Here is a 16,009-nt window from a genome sequence, read left to right as displayed (position 1 = left end):
TTATGTTAGCTGTGGGCTTTTCCTAAATGGCCATAATTTTGTTGAGTTAATTTTCTTATATACCTATATTGTTGAAAGTTTCTCTCTTTTTTCACATAATTTTTGAATAATCTTATATCTATTTATCGATATATCTTGCTGCATTAAGACTATCTATCAATCTGTGAAGAACTGACATTTGGTACATCAAGTGTTCCAATTCATGAACACAACATACCTCTCCATTTATTTATATTTTCTTTGACATGTTTCATCAGAGTTTGTAGCTTTCAGCATACATCTCCTGTACATATTTTGTTAGACTTACACCTAAGAATTTACTTTTTTTTTAGTGATTATAAATGATTTGGCACCTTTAATTTCAGTTTCCACATGTTCTTTGCTATTACATAGAAATACAATTGATTTTTACATGTTGATCTTTTATCCTGTGAGTTTGTTGAACTTACCTTCTAGTTCTCAGGGTTCCCCCCTCCCCCCCCAACCCCCCCCAATAGGAACAGTTTTATTTCTTGCCTTCCAATGTGTATGTCTTTTATTTCTCTTCTTGCCTTACCATGACAGCTAGAGCTTCCAGTACAATGTCTACTTGACACAGCATTTTCTCAGAAAACAAAATTTTATCAATAGGTATGGACTGCTACATCTTAACATCTATCTAAAAAAGTAATTTGCATTAAAAAGTTATAAGTTTCAATTTCTTTCTTTTTTTCCATCAGCATGTGACATGAAGTTAGGACAATTAAAAAAATCATGCCATTCTTTCTCAAACACTTCAACTACTGGCTTTAAACAGACTGTTATATTTACACATAAAAAGTGGTTTTAAAAAAACAAATAACACTTTCAGGTAAATCATAATCTAAAATAGTTGAAAACTCTGCTAGAAATTCAAATAAAAGCACTCTGTTTTTTCATTTTATCTGGCTTCATCCATTATCAGGAAATTTTTCTCTTGGAAATTAAGGCTAATTTATCTTAATGAGAAACATTTCATTTCTCAAAAATCTTACATGAACTATGAAACCATCATTAAAAAAGAAAAAAAAACCTTCAAATTTCAAACTTGTTGGTTATTACTGTGAGTGTGAAATTCAGACATGAGAAGAGACAGTGTTTGTCAGTAAGGGAATTCTTTGTGTTCAATAAGTCTTTTAAAACTGAGTAGAACCTTGTCTTTTGGGGCTGTACTAATCTTAGTTCCTCACATAGCATTTCCAATAAGCCATTTTTTCACTTGTAATTTATAACAGGATAATTGAAAGTCAGAAAAATGGAAATTTTCTGATTATCTTAAAAATAACTGATAGTGATTAGTTCAAATTATAGATTAAAAGTTCTCACTGTGATTTAGGGAGACTACCACTTGTCACTTTCCAGCGAGAATGGTATTAGTGACTTTAATTTGATACCTACACTGTATTTTCAAATTCTCCTAGTTAAAATATGATTTTGATCCAATTTCCCTATAAATAATTTTTTTTTTTAGAATAAACCAGTAAGGTTGTCTTTTAGTATTCAAGGGGGACTGGTTCCAGGACCCCAATGGATGCCAAAATCTGCAGACGCTCAAGTCCTTTATATAAAATGGTGTAGTGTTTGCATGCAATTTACACTCATTCTTTCTCCTGCATACTTTAAATCATCTCTAAATTACTTATAATACTCTTTACAATGCTATATAACTAGTTCTTATACTGTAATGTTTAGGAAATAATGATAAGAAAAAACATCTGTACATGTTCAGATTCTTTTTTAAAAAGAGAAACCATACTTTGTTTTTTTTAAAAAAATTCCATCCACTGTTGATTGAATCCGCAGACACAGAACCTGCATAGTTAGAGTGCCAGCTGTATAATAACTTAATATCCAAAATAGTTTCTCTAAAGTTATATTTCACGAGTACGTCCACCTTAATTTCAACTTTTTGACCAAGCAAGAACTGGATAAAGTTCCACAGACATTTATATTTTGTCTAGAACTCTAGGAGAGAGACTAACATGGTGGCCATATCTGTGATGGTAAAGTTATGATCGAAGTAGCATATTCAGCTGTAGGTTTCCCGTGATTTCTACGCTGGTAGCACACATCTACAAAGCACCCTCTGTAGGACAGGCAAGCAGAGATGCAGGTTCAGGGTCTACAGAGGTCAGTTTTTGCTATATGAAATCAGTGTCCAGGAGTAAGCCCTCTTGTGACCTTTGTATTTGCCACGCAAACGTGTGATGAGTTCCCCAGCAGTACTTCAGAGAAAACCAAACAGCACCTAGATAACTATTTCAAAGTTGGCAATAGAATGGTATCCAGAGTGGCCCTAAAGAGGGTGCTCAGTTCACTGAAAGAATGTGTGGTAGACTCAGCCTTCTGCTGCAGCAGCTGTATTGAAAAAGGGGACCCTCACATTGCAAGTTTAAATATGGTTCTTCACCGGAAAAGTGATTATGATACTTGGCAAGCATCTAAAATTTCCTATCAAGCTACTGCACAGTGGCAATGATTTTAGTATTGTCTTTTCCATTGTTAGGATATGATACATATCACTTCATCATTCTGAAAGCATACAAGAATAGGATAGTGTAAGAGTTTACTTTTTTCAACACTATCAATTGTAAAATCCAATATTTCTTTACTAGTTTTACATATATATTTTATAATGCAGTTCATTTCCCTTGTACATGAGTCTAATCTATTTTATTGATATATATTTTTCACTCCCACATTTTTTTAAATAAGCTTTTTATTTTGGTATAGTTTAGATTTAAAGAATTATTGCAAAGACAATACAGTTTCCATATAGCCTGTACCCAGTTTCCCCTATAATTAACATACATAAGTAAGGTGCATTTTTTAAAATTAATAAATCAATTATTAACTAATGACCATAATTTATGAAGATCTTCTCAGTTTTTACCTAGCATCCTCAGTATTTACCTAGTGTCTTTTTTTTTTTTTAATTCTGTTTCAGGATCCCATCCAGGATACCAGATTACATTTATTTATCATGTCTCTTAGGTTCCTTTTGGCTGTGACAGTTTCTCAGACTTTCCTTGTTTTTGATGGCCTTGAAAGTTTTGAGGAATACTGATCAGATATTTTACAGAATGTTCCTCAGTTGGGATTTGTCTGATGTTTTTCTCATGATGGTTATGGGTTGTTGGGAGAAAGACCACATTGATAAAGTGCCATTTTTATCACATCATACCAAGGACAGATATTATCAGCACGACTTACCATTGCTGATGTTGACCTTGTTTACCTGGCTGACGTAGTGTCTGTCAGCTTTGTCCACTGGAAAGTTACTCTCCCCTACCCCCATCCCTTTCTAACTATTCTTCCTGGAAGAAGTCACTATAAAAAGCCCACGCTTCAGGTGCTCCACCTCCTTGAGAGCAGAGTATCTACATAAAGTATTTGCAATTTTTCTGCATGGGAGATTTGTCTACCCTCTCCCATCTATATATGTATTCAATCATTTATTTATATCAGCATGGACTCATGAAAATTTATTTCATAATTTTGTTTATAATCCCATACTACTTCCATTGGCAACTCCTGTGTCCTGTTGACATCCTCACACAATTTTTGAGTATTTCCTTACTTTTTGGCACTACAAAATGCTGTGGGTGGGTTCATCTTGTGTATTTCCTGTCCCAGTCCTAGAATCAGCCATTTCTTTAAGAAGCCCTGATGCCTGCTATTAGGAACCAAGCTTTGGATGCTAGGAGTACTTGTGAGTTTTATTTTAAAATTCCAGATCCTTATGGGCTTCATATACATTTTAAAAATTCACTTGTTAAGTTGACCCAGTGAGGAGGTGTTTTGTGTTGAGCTATGTGTGAAGATGAGATGCTCTGATTGCAACACCAGGGCTGGAGGTGCTAGGGTACCACTGGCCTGTCATCACACCTACTCGCTTGAACACCTTGGTTCTCTGTGTGCACAGATCAGCAGTGTTCACTAAATCATACCTTAGAATTTCCGGATAATATAGACACTTGAATTTCAGTTATGTGCATGAGAGTTTCTGCACATAGAACTCAAAATGTAATGTTTAAATAATACATACATCTTTTCTATTAAAATGCAGTTAAGTATTTATATGGGTTGAGTGTGTCCCCTGATATTTCATGTATTAGAGGCTTGAGCCCTACTGTAACAGTATTGAAAGTGGGACATTCTGTTGTGGTTTTGAAACGTGGGGACTTGAAGAGATGATTAGATTGTGAGGACTGTGCCCTGGCAAATGGATTGATCCATTTGTGGCATAATGGATGTGCTTCTGATGGCTTTCTTGCTCAAGCCATTCACCATGCAATATCCTCATTACTATAGATTCACCACCACCAAGGCCCTCACCAGATGTGTTCCCTGGACTTTGGGTTTCCCAGCCTCTGGAACTGTAAGAAATAAATTTCATTTCTTTATACATTACCCAGTTTCAGGTCTTCTGTTATAAGCAAGAAACAGACTAATACAAGTTTCAGTATGGGAATGGGAACCTTGCTCTCAGTTGGTCCATTGGTATATAGCCTGTGGCCTCTGAAAGGGAGGACAGGCAGATGATATAAGGATAAATGAGCCAGAAAAGTATCAAGGAACAGCAAAGATATTTAGACAAAAATTTGAGTATATACATGTTCTCGAAATTCCTAGAACATAGAAATTTGAAAGGATGCCATCTCATAAGTTTTAAAATATTCTCAAGCCTGGTTTATTTTAAAATAAACCAGGAAGTTTAGTGGATAGTACATTATAGCAATGTAAATCAGAAAAGCCATTTGTATAAATACATAAAATTACATTAAATAATGTTTTTACGATAATATGGAGTTCAAGATTGTAATCAGATTGAAAAAAGCAATATATTGAATGATTAAGTTATTAAATAAACATGAATTTTAGGTCAGTATCTTTCTAAGACAATCTAAGTAAGATTTTTACATAAGGAAACATGATTGAATATCATTCTTTTTTGAAATAACAGACACCAGTATTACCTATGCAAACACAACATGACTCAGTACAATTTCAAAAATGAAAAATGATACTGAAAAATTAAAAATTTAAATAGTAAAAATTTTCTTTCATCTTTTTTGGAAAACCATTTTTCTGGTTGTTATTAGTTTTAACATGAGGCATTATTTAAGAGCTCAGAAAAAAATGAAGTGGGTAGGCAGTTTTAAGACAGTGAACAAGAAAGACAGAAATAATTGTGGATAATAATATTCTACACAAGAAAGGTTGGGACAAGTTCTCTTACAAAACGAGGCTATCTCCAATTAACAGAATTCTATGCCACCCCAAAAAGTTGATTTTAAATAATGGAATGAGGTCAGAAGGCAAATGAAGAAAAATATGCCAGAAAGACTGATGGATAACAGCTTTCAAGGAAAGATGAACACTTTGATACATCCCAATTAAGTTTAGCAAAACTAAGACAGGTGTGGGTGAGGAGGTGTGAGCCATTTTAGTTAGGCATCATGACATAATCAGTTTCAGAACAATATAACATGGTATGAATTATGCCTATAAACTTTAAGTATACAAAACCAGAAGCTTTATTTTTCTTTTAAAAATACTCCATAAAGCTTCTCCTAAATACTTAACTGTTATCTTAAATTCACATCTTTCAAGCCCTTAACACTTTTTGCTAACATCCATTATAAAAACGAATGCACTATTTTATTGAGCAGAATCTTTAAAAAGTGCAAAATCTTTAAAAAGCCAACTAATATATTACAGAGCATGGGGATTACAACACGAAAAATATTGCAAGTTCAAACAATAAACTGCCTTGGGTCTCAATAATGTCAGAGTGCTTTATGAACTGGGATTCTAAAATTCAATCTGAATTGTATTTACCTGTAGTCCTGAGAACCCATGAAAGCAACAAATTGCTCAAAGTTCTGTTGAAATGTCTGGGGACTTAGGCTGTGCTTTGCCAGGCATCTGCTCAGCAGCATTTTTATTGTCCTACTAAATGCCTACAGCTACAGTCGTCAAGAAACAGATCACAAGTCACATGCTCGCCCTAACAACCTCTCCCAGATATTGTTAACTTAATTCTCAAAGCTTGGATAATAACCTCAAAAGTCCTAGACCACCTGGAAGCAAAACTGAGACATACACAGATAACAAGCACTGGAAACATCTGTAGAAATCAATCTGTGCAGCTTCTTACTAAAGTCTTCCACAGCATATTCTCGTTACAATAAGCCATCCTACTCAGTAGTGTATCTTAATCTGTCTGGGCCATTGTCTCAGAAGCAGCTCAGTTTCCTCAAGCAGTAGATGGGCCTATAATTGCTTACCTGACTCACAGGCAAAAGTCTTCGATGTTTCATCATGAAAGATAATTGCCACGGCATGCTTCTTTGTCTCTCGAGGCAGTCTGGTTATATTTTTGATGTTGTGCAGTTCAGTTACCTTGAAAGAAAAAAATATTTTTACCTTAGTGCACAGTATATGTTCTATACTGGAATCCTTAAACAAAATGATCATTTATTACTGTCCTAAACCACTTTCCAATGGATATTTGTACTCTTCTCTAATCAACTGTAGCCCAAACAAATGAAGAACAAAGCAAAATGTCTTTTACCATGACCTCGATTTTGGCCAAAGATTGTAGTGTTTGTTGCATTTTAAATTACCTAAAAATAATGTAGAATCGCTCCATGGGCTCTGTTCTTTTATTAAAATTGTATCTTCAGCAAACAATATCAGTATGTTACAAAGAGATTCTCATTGAACTTCTGTTGAATATTGATTGGATTTAATGTCATCTCTTTCCTAACCCCCACCTCTCATGCAAGATCCTAGTAAGACTACAGCCATGATGCAACTGGTACCTGCCTATCAGCAAAGTGACACCAAAATTTTGCAGTCATTAAATACAAGCAATAGATCTGCTCAGCAGAAAAATGCATATAGTATTCACAGACTCATTTACCACTCCTCTTACCAAGGCTCATCTGTGGTTTATGAACCCAGATTAACAACTCTTTATTCATTTGGAAATTAATGAATGTTTAGTAAACTTATGTATTTTAGCTCTTGACTCTATTGGTACAAGTTCTGCTACAACTCGTGCACCTTTTAATTTTCCCCACAGTCAATAGAAATGGGCAAATGTTTATTTCCTCAACGACTCTGCAAACAAAACATGGCCATAATGATGTTGTATAAGTTAATTTTTTTTCTAATTCACTTCACAACATGATGAATTTTGGTTTTTCTTCTAATTTAAAAGATTTCTTATTTCTGGATCATCAACATTGTCAGCCGAAAGTAGGCAGAATTAACTAGTATAATAAATAACCCATCAACATACTTTTTTATGACATCCTATGTTGTCATATTTATGATCCTAAGATATTCTGTGATAAATTGATTATCTTTTGAGTATGTTTTATTTTTCCATCTCCAAGGCTATTTTGCTGATTAATATTTTGATAAACATAAGAACTAAATAAATACTAATTTTTAACTTTTCTGACTGCACACCTATCTGCACACATATATTCACAGGCACACACACACACACACACACACACCCCCGCATATACACACATACAGATACATACAAGGGTATTCAAAAAGTTCATGTAAAGGTTTGTATTATCTTTTAATTCTATTTTTCCCTAAACATTTTGAAGTACCTTCATACATACATATTGACATATATACTTGTGAATATATATATCTCCTAAGGAAATAATATTTTATCTTTAACATTTATGTTTTGAATTTTTTTTAAAGCACTTTGAATATATTTTCCACTGCTTCCTGGTCCCCAATATTTCTGATGAGAAGTCAGATGTTAATCTTACTGGAATCCCTTTGTAAGTGAAGAATCATTGTTCTTTTCTCACTTTCAAGATATTCTGTTTCTCTTTGTCAGCATTTTTTGCTATAATGTATCTGATTGTGCATCAGTTAGCATTTATCCTACTTTGAGTGGTTCAGCTTTCTGGATATGAGATGACAGTAGTTTTATCAGGACTCTGTTTCCCTGTTTCTTTCTATTACCATACCCAATAGTTTAGCCCCACTACCCGCAGGCTAATTGCTCTGTTTTAAACAGTGCGGGGGGGGGGGGGGGGTGGGGGGGGTGGGGGGGAGCTTTCCAGACTAACCAATCCAGTTTGGGCTCCTTTAAAGTGATAGTTCCCAAGGTCACTGTTTGAGATTTGTTTGGAACCTAGATTGGCAACTCCCAGTTGTCTCTTTCCTAGGTTCTCTCCAGCAAACTGGCTGGTCTACAATTTTACCCATATCTCTAATGAATCTACCATTTCCTCCTGCTATTGGGTATACTGTGTCCCCCAAAAGTTCATGTATTAGAAACTTGAACCCCACTGTAATGTTCTAACAGTATTTAGAGGGTCGGAAATCCAATTACGATATTTGAAATGTGGGGCCTTCAAGAGGTGATTGGATTGGGAGGATTGTATCCTGTGAACAGATTGAACAGTATTTTCAGTGGTGCCACACCTACACCCCATGAGTGAGGGCTTGGCAGAAGAAGGCAGCCCCTACTTCTCAGCCACACTTAGTCTCTGCAACAGGTAGCTGGAGGCAGAATAAGAAATGCTGAAGTTTTGTTCCTCCTGAGAAGATAGATGTCTGAATGTAAGCTGGCAAGAGAGGGAGCTCTGTGTCCCTGGTTGCATCAGTTTGGAATAAAGCTTCAGGTGTTTTGCAATAGGAAGGCTTTTCAGAATGTCTCATTTGTCACATTACTGAAAACAGATTAGGAAGAGAATTTTTAATTGCAAAGAAGTGATTTTTTATTTTATGTCATCTATAAATCCATTATTAATTATAATTATTAAGGTTTATGCTTCATATTATAAATAATCACAAGCTTGCTTACAATAATGGAATATTCTCTATATCTTTTTATTCTACTTTATCAAATACTTGAAAAGATATGCTGAATTTTCCATGAATGTTATGTTTTTGTCAATTTCTCATGTATTTCCATTGAGCAATCCTTATTCTTGGGTAGTCAATAATTTGATGAATGCAATAGATAATATTCAGTTTTAAGATATTTAATTTGCTGCAATATGTACATACTTATCACTTTAGATCTTTATACAAGGATACTTCAAAAAGCTCATGGAAATATTCATATTATTTTTCAGTTCTATTTTTCCAAAAACACTTTGAAGTATTCTTGTACACACACACACACACACACACACACACACAAATAAAATACACTTACACATTAATACACATGCACATACAGAAGCATTAAATTTGTTAGGATGGGATAGTTAGATGTCCAGACTTCAGCTACTGGTGTACTTGATTCCTTTTTATATTAACCCCACATTAAAAAATTGAGTGAATGTAAAAGTTTATTTTTTCAAATCCATGAAACAATTCAAGTTGACTTTTTCTTCCCTATGTAAATTTAATCATTTAGAAATATATTAAGAGAAAAAATTCAGTAAAATGAATCTTAATTTGCATTTTAATTCACTTAGCTAATAATTAGATCATAAAATAACGTATGTAAAATGTTTTGTAAGAAGAGCTTATAGAAAGAAAAAGTATTCCCATAAACATTAAATAATATTTTAAATTTTTCTTATTGATGCAAACCTGTTGATTACTATTAAAAATAATAGTAAGCATATAAAGTTTTAGCGGTACATTTTGATTTCTTTCACTACTATCAATTTAAAATCTGTTTTAGACATAATTTCTTTTGATACTTTTAGTTTTAAACTGTACTTATACCATGAAATATAAAGTTGTGCATTACATGCCTGTTGATTACATAATTCAGAGTTAAAGTTTTATATTTTAGGGCTCTAGTCAAAAAAGTTTGTATCATTCCTTTTATAGCCACATTTAAAGAAAAGTTTTGGAATTTGCATATCAATCATTTTTACAAGTATAAATAGAAAGTTACCTATTAGGATCTAGGACTAAGTGCATTCGATTTTGGGGACAATAAGACTTCAGGAGCTTTAGAATGAACTTTCAGTGGAAAGCAGAAGTTCTGACACATCCTCTATTACAGCTCAGAATGCTGATGATCAGAAACAGTAACTATCCCATCACACAACTTAATAAGATGAGGGACCAGTACTTGGATCCAGTGTTGAGTTCTGCCTGCCTGATTTCTTGAATAATTGAATCTTTTAAGTAGATCTAATATAAGGAACAGTCTCTTTGACGGGGTCCCAGTTCTGACTTGCTTCATCAATGATCAATACTTCTCACTCTATCAAACATGCTTTAATTGTAAATAAAGGATTTTGCTGAGGAGAAAAGACCTAATTCCATTCATAACTTACAATATCATACTAAGCACAAAAATCATTAACTTGTGTTCTAAGTGGAGGAAAATTTACAGATATATTTAATATATTTTCAGAATTTTGGTTCCAATTTTTGAAGATGGGACCTCTGATGTTGATTAGGATATGATAGTATAGAAGTAGTTAAAATGATTAATTCATGACCAAAAGCTATACCTACATCAGCAAAATAATACATGCAAAATAAAATTATGTGGCTACAGTTTGAAGATCTTGATGTTGTCACATTTCCTTCTAAAATCTTTAGGGGCTTAGACTTCCAACCTCATAAAAGAACAAGCCCATTACTCAGGGTTGCTGTCTAGGCTCTCAGGAGGAGCCCATTTATTCTGTTACATTGAATTCATAGTTCTGTCACATTCCTAGAAAATTAGTTTGGATATATCCTTTATATTTGTTTTTAATCTACTTGTAATTATCTCAAGATTATTATGTCAAATTAAATTGGTAAGATGAGTGATTTTATGTAAAATAAATTGAGTTTGTTTCATATGCAAATACATATATGTGTATGTATGTGTGTGTGTATATATATGTGTATATATGTGTACACATATATATATATACACTTCCTATCTATCTATCTATCTGAAAATACTCATTTCCCCTTCCAGAAAAGAAAAATTAGACACCAGTATCTTACAGTTTCTGAGCATTAACACTTTGGGGAGAAAGATGAGATTGCTTCTTTTGGAACAATGAGTCACATATTATATTTTAAGCACATGAAAGAATGTTCTGAAATAAAATTTAACTCTTAAACTTATAATTGATTAGATAATTGACTCAAGTAACATTTAAGCCAAATATTATTCCCACATAGTATATTGAAGTTATGTTTGAAAAAGAGATATTATCTTCGAATATTACTAATTTTATCTAACCAAAAAATTTTACTAAATTTGAGCCTAAAAACAATGAAGATTATATGTTGCTTAAGAATTTATGTCAAGAAGGTGAGCGTGAAAGTGATATACTGCTGTGTAAGTTTCATTATATAGAAGATCTAGCTGTACCAAACAACATCACGGAAACATTTATAATCCTACTCAAGGGCTTTTTCCCAAAGATGTTTATTTACAAATATAAAAATAGAAGAACAGATATTGTAGATTCTATCTTTTTTGCTCTCTCTCATAGAAAAAATCAACAAAATAAACTAATAGATAGCCTAGAAAAATGTAGCAAGCACTGAGGATTTTCTAACTTTGGTGCCTTAGGTAATCTGACAGGTGATGTAGTTTAAATGAAGTGTCTGCTCTTCTGTAAAATGTGCATGTAGATGAGATCGAGTGCTTTCAGGCTGGTATGGCACTTATTTGTGGGAGCTAAAAATAAATAAATAAACACAAAAAACAAATAAAGGGTTAGGGGAGAAGAAGACACAACAATCACAACAATTCCTTGAACTTGTTAAGGTAAGACAAGTGAACAGATATGTTGGGGGGGGAGGGAGGGGAAAAGAGGAATGGGTGAAGGGCCATGAAAATCAACTAAAGTGTATATAGAGAAGTTAAAATAAAAAAAATGAAAACAAAATGTGCATTTAGAAATGCAGACAGCCTCTTCAAGAAGACACTGTTACAGTGGTTTCCAGGAAGATGCAAGGCTCATTGCTGTTGATCAATCAGAGTGTGATTCCATCAACCTCAGTGTGTGCCTTAAGAAATTAAGGAGACACCAGGAAAGGAAAGTACTAAAAAGGACATAAAATTCTATTCTTTAAAAATATTTTGAACTATAACCATTCAGGTCAAAATCTAATATATTTGAATCTTTTAAAAAAATTTATTTCTTATTAATATTTTTTTACATTCTAAGATGTGGTGGAGCAATGGGAAGGGGTGGGGGAGGGGGGAGGGAGACAAAGGTGGGGGTGGGCAGGGCTGGCCCACCGCTAGCTCCTTCACTGGCCTGGTTGTGGAGCGTGGGGGACGTGGCTGAGGCCTGCGGGCATCCCACTCCAGCTCGGGAGCCCAGGGGAGTTCCAGCAGCAGCTCGGATGTCACTGGCTGGATGTGAACATTGCAGGGTGTGGTTGGGGCCCTCTGCATCCCCACCCTGGCTCAGGAGCCCCTATCCTTATATATAACTCTCAATATTATATTGATTTACCATCCAGTCTGAAACTATTTGTATTTATTTAGATGAGGACAACTTTTGAAATAATTTCTAAATATTTTTAAACTAAAAATGATTTTATTGATCTAAAATCTGTCAATGTTACACAAAAACAGTTACCAAGATTTATTAAGATTATAAAATCCTGGAGCTTTTCAATAATAAATATCAGTAAATTATTGCATATTTAAAAATGCAATACATATTTCTGAAATATTGATTGTTCACACAGATATAAAGGCATAAAATACTGATTAAAGCTTAATAAAAGCATTAAAATTAATTATTTTAACAAAATTGAATTAAGTAATAATTACTTGAAAATAACTTAAGTTGTTCAGGTCCAAGTCATAAAATGTCATCATCCACAATTTAAAATATTAAATTCTGAAAAATACAGAATTAAAGCCTAAATGTAAACAACCTAAATAATGACATTGCTAACTGATGCTATTTAATTTTTAAGGAGCAATCCGTAAGGAATTCATGGTGCTAAGTACAGACAAGTCAAAGATGAAATGCATATCCTTTCTCTCTAGAACTTCATAATTTATTTGGGGTGACAAAATTAAAAATAACAGAGATAAACCCTATGATAGAAAGGAAAAAAAAAAAAACAGAAGTAAGGAAGCATAGAGGAAGAAGATCTCTATTATAATTTATGAGTTCTGTAACCTCTTTATAGATGTGACACTTGGATTTTAAAAGAATAAAAGAAGACAGCTTCCAAACCTTACTTTCTCACTCAACTTTATCCATGTGGGTTATGTCTGTTAATGATTACCATGAGAGATATTAGAACTTATAAATTATTAAACATTTATTTGCTTAAAAATAATAATAAACTAATTTCATGCTTACACAAATAGTATTTTAAAGCAAAAATAATTCTCCAAACAATGTGAAGAGTGGCAATGTTTTACAGTTTTGCAAAACTCTTAAATGTCTGCTTAACAGAAGACAGCTTGATATTCATATCTGCTTTTGAATTCTATCTGATGCAATATGTTGTTTTGATTAAGTACATGAAGAAAATAGGACCTTACAAATACATGAAGTTGTAAAAAGGAAGAATAATTTAATAGCACTTCCAGCCAACTGTGGATTCTATCGCTAAACTCAGCAATTTTTATTAAAGGTTATTGCAATGGGGAGTCTGACACCATGTCATACACTTTTTTAATTTTGTTATATTAAAATCCATATACAGGTCTACTTTCAACTCTTAGTGGGTCTTTTACCCACTATAGTTTTGGATCATCTTGGACAGGTCATTGGGAAAATACTGGTTCACTGAGTCGTGCTGATCTTCCAAATACTGACATATTTCATTATACAACAAATAATTCATTAATATCATCCTTGATGGCCTCAGAAAAATCTGTAAGTTTTGAAAAGCTGTCAAGCTCAAGAATGCAAATACAAGTTTCCCAAATTTTAATTTTCATTTGAAAACTTAAATTTTCACATTTTGAACAAACGCTGTCAGTGTTTTTCCTTAAAGTCAGGCCAACTTGGTTCATTTTTGAGAAAATACCTGACAAATATCAAAGTCTGAATGACCATAGTTTGTCTGTTGGCATTCTTTCATTAAAATGGGTGTTCTTTTTCTTTTTTTTAAGTATCTATTTTGCTTGTAACTTCAACAATCACACATGTGCTCCTCCCCGAAATGACCATTGTACATAAGTTTGTGGCAGACGTACTCTATGTGTTCTTACCATTTTGTCATATAGAATATTAAAAAGATGTATCGGGGTCTAGATTTATAAGATTAATATTTTCTACTGCTTTCTTAAGGACATTCTTAAGTGAAAATAAAATTGGCGTACTTATGTGTTTGTCTGTTTACTTATTTAGGCATTGCATGACTGTAAAAAGTACGATGACTGCTACTATTGTTTGGAGCCACTGCTTTGATTAGTACTAGTTTTCCCTACTATGACCTTTGCACCAAAACAGAGTGAAACGAAAACAAATTAAAAAGACAAATAATGTGTTAGTATTATGACAGAAAGAGTGTTGTATTCATGGACCCCTATGAGACCCACTGTTCCACACGCAGGTCTCTCCTGGAAGCACAACACCTGCTTTGTCATATTTTGTCAATTCTATTTCTTGAACATTCTCCTACTCGTTCCTTCCTTTGCACAACTTTATGACTCATTCAAGCTCCCGTTCTTTCCCATTTTAAATATGTCCATTATGTTCTGCTCAGCCTACACACTCCTCACCTTCCATTATCACATTCACATTGCGTTCATACCAATATTTCTAAACTAAACTGTTAGCCATACCCTCATGGACTTAAAACGATTTAATAACACCTTAAAAATCAAGTTCTCGCCTTTTAGTAAGGACTTGAAGACTATCAGTGATTCAGTTCCTACCTGCACATCTAATCTCATCTCTTTCCACAGCAGTCCTGAACACAAGCTAAGTTCCAGTCATATACAAAATCTTTCCATTTTCCTGAATAAAAAGCATACTGCTTAAAGGTTATGGAGGCTTTCACATAATAATCTGCTTGGAGCACCCTGTTCCATCATCATACTGTCAAACTCAAATAAATAAATCCTACATGAAGAACACAAGCAGGTCTTCAAGACCAATGGGCAAGTCTTCTGTGAGTTCATGTAATTCGCTCCCTGGTTGGCCTTTTCTCAAACCTTGGCATCTTTATCTGCACTCAGTGCCTTCTTGGCTCATTATAAATCCTGCTTGTGTTCTTACACTGTACTCGGCAAGAAAAGAGTTATTCTTTCATTAATTCATATTGTTTATTTATTAATTCTTTGCATAAAGAGACATCAACACAGGATTTATTTAGTTATTTATTTGGAGTTTTGACTATGAGCTCTTTTCACAATGAAGACCACTAAGCATTTAAATGATTATTTCTTTCATATCTGATGGGAGAAGAAAAAAAACCGAAGAACAGGATTTGCTACCTTGGGCTATACACTCTGAGAAGGAGGGCATACTCAGGTATTTTAGGAGTCATAAATAGAAGACTAAACGCCTGAGAAACTTTGAAACTACTTCATTTTTAGTTAAAAATGGTTAGTTAGATTTTGCTTGTTCTACCATTCCTGCTAGTTAACTGGAGGAATATGATGTGGCCTGAAGAACATAGTGATATGTTCTCCAGTAAAGCTAAATTTTTTCAGAGTGATTTTATTTGCAAGCTCAGCAACATTTAGAATAAATATTTATTGTACAATCTAAAAATCATCATGCTATTTACAAGTATGTTATACATCTTTCTCCTGAGCCTAACTGTAGGTATAGCACTCAAAGCAGGTCTTGCTCACCACTATAAAACTGCATTTACAGCATTTACTGCATTCATAAGTAGGTGAAAAAGCATATTTATTGAAATTATTATTAGTGTTAAAGTGCCTATTATCACCTTATTTCATGACAATTAAGATTAGATACTACCTAAGTGCTCAATTTACTTTGTTAAACCTAATTATCTTTTAAAAAGTGAAAGAAAATTAAGTTGTAGGTATTTTTCAAGTAGATTTAAATGAATTAGAATGTAA

At 33.5% G+C, this 16,009-nt stretch overlaps 1 protein-coding gene across 1 annotated transcript in view; it reads right to left on the bottom strand.

Moving 5' to 3' along the window:
- The window catches only part of DOK6 (docking protein 6), a 430,993-nt gene that overhangs the window by 244,984 nt on the left and 170,000 nt on the right, over nt 1-16,009 (bottom strand). Inside the window, exon 3 of the mRNA XM_063077456.1 lies at nt 6,312-6,426. Coding sequence (XP_062933526.1) covers nt 6,312-6,426 — 115 coding nt within the window. The remainder of the gene's footprint in view (nt 1-6,311; nt 6,427-16,009) is intronic.

Source organism: Cynocephalus volans, chromosome 13 (genome assembly GCF_027409185.1).
Source record: "Cynocephalus volans isolate mCynVol1 chromosome 13, mCynVol1.pri, whole genome shotgun sequence".
NCBI classification, from domain to species: Eukaryota; Metazoa; Chordata; class Mammalia; order Dermoptera; family Cynocephalidae; genus Cynocephalus; species Cynocephalus volans.
This window is presented reverse-complemented; position numbering and strand designations above follow the sequence as displayed.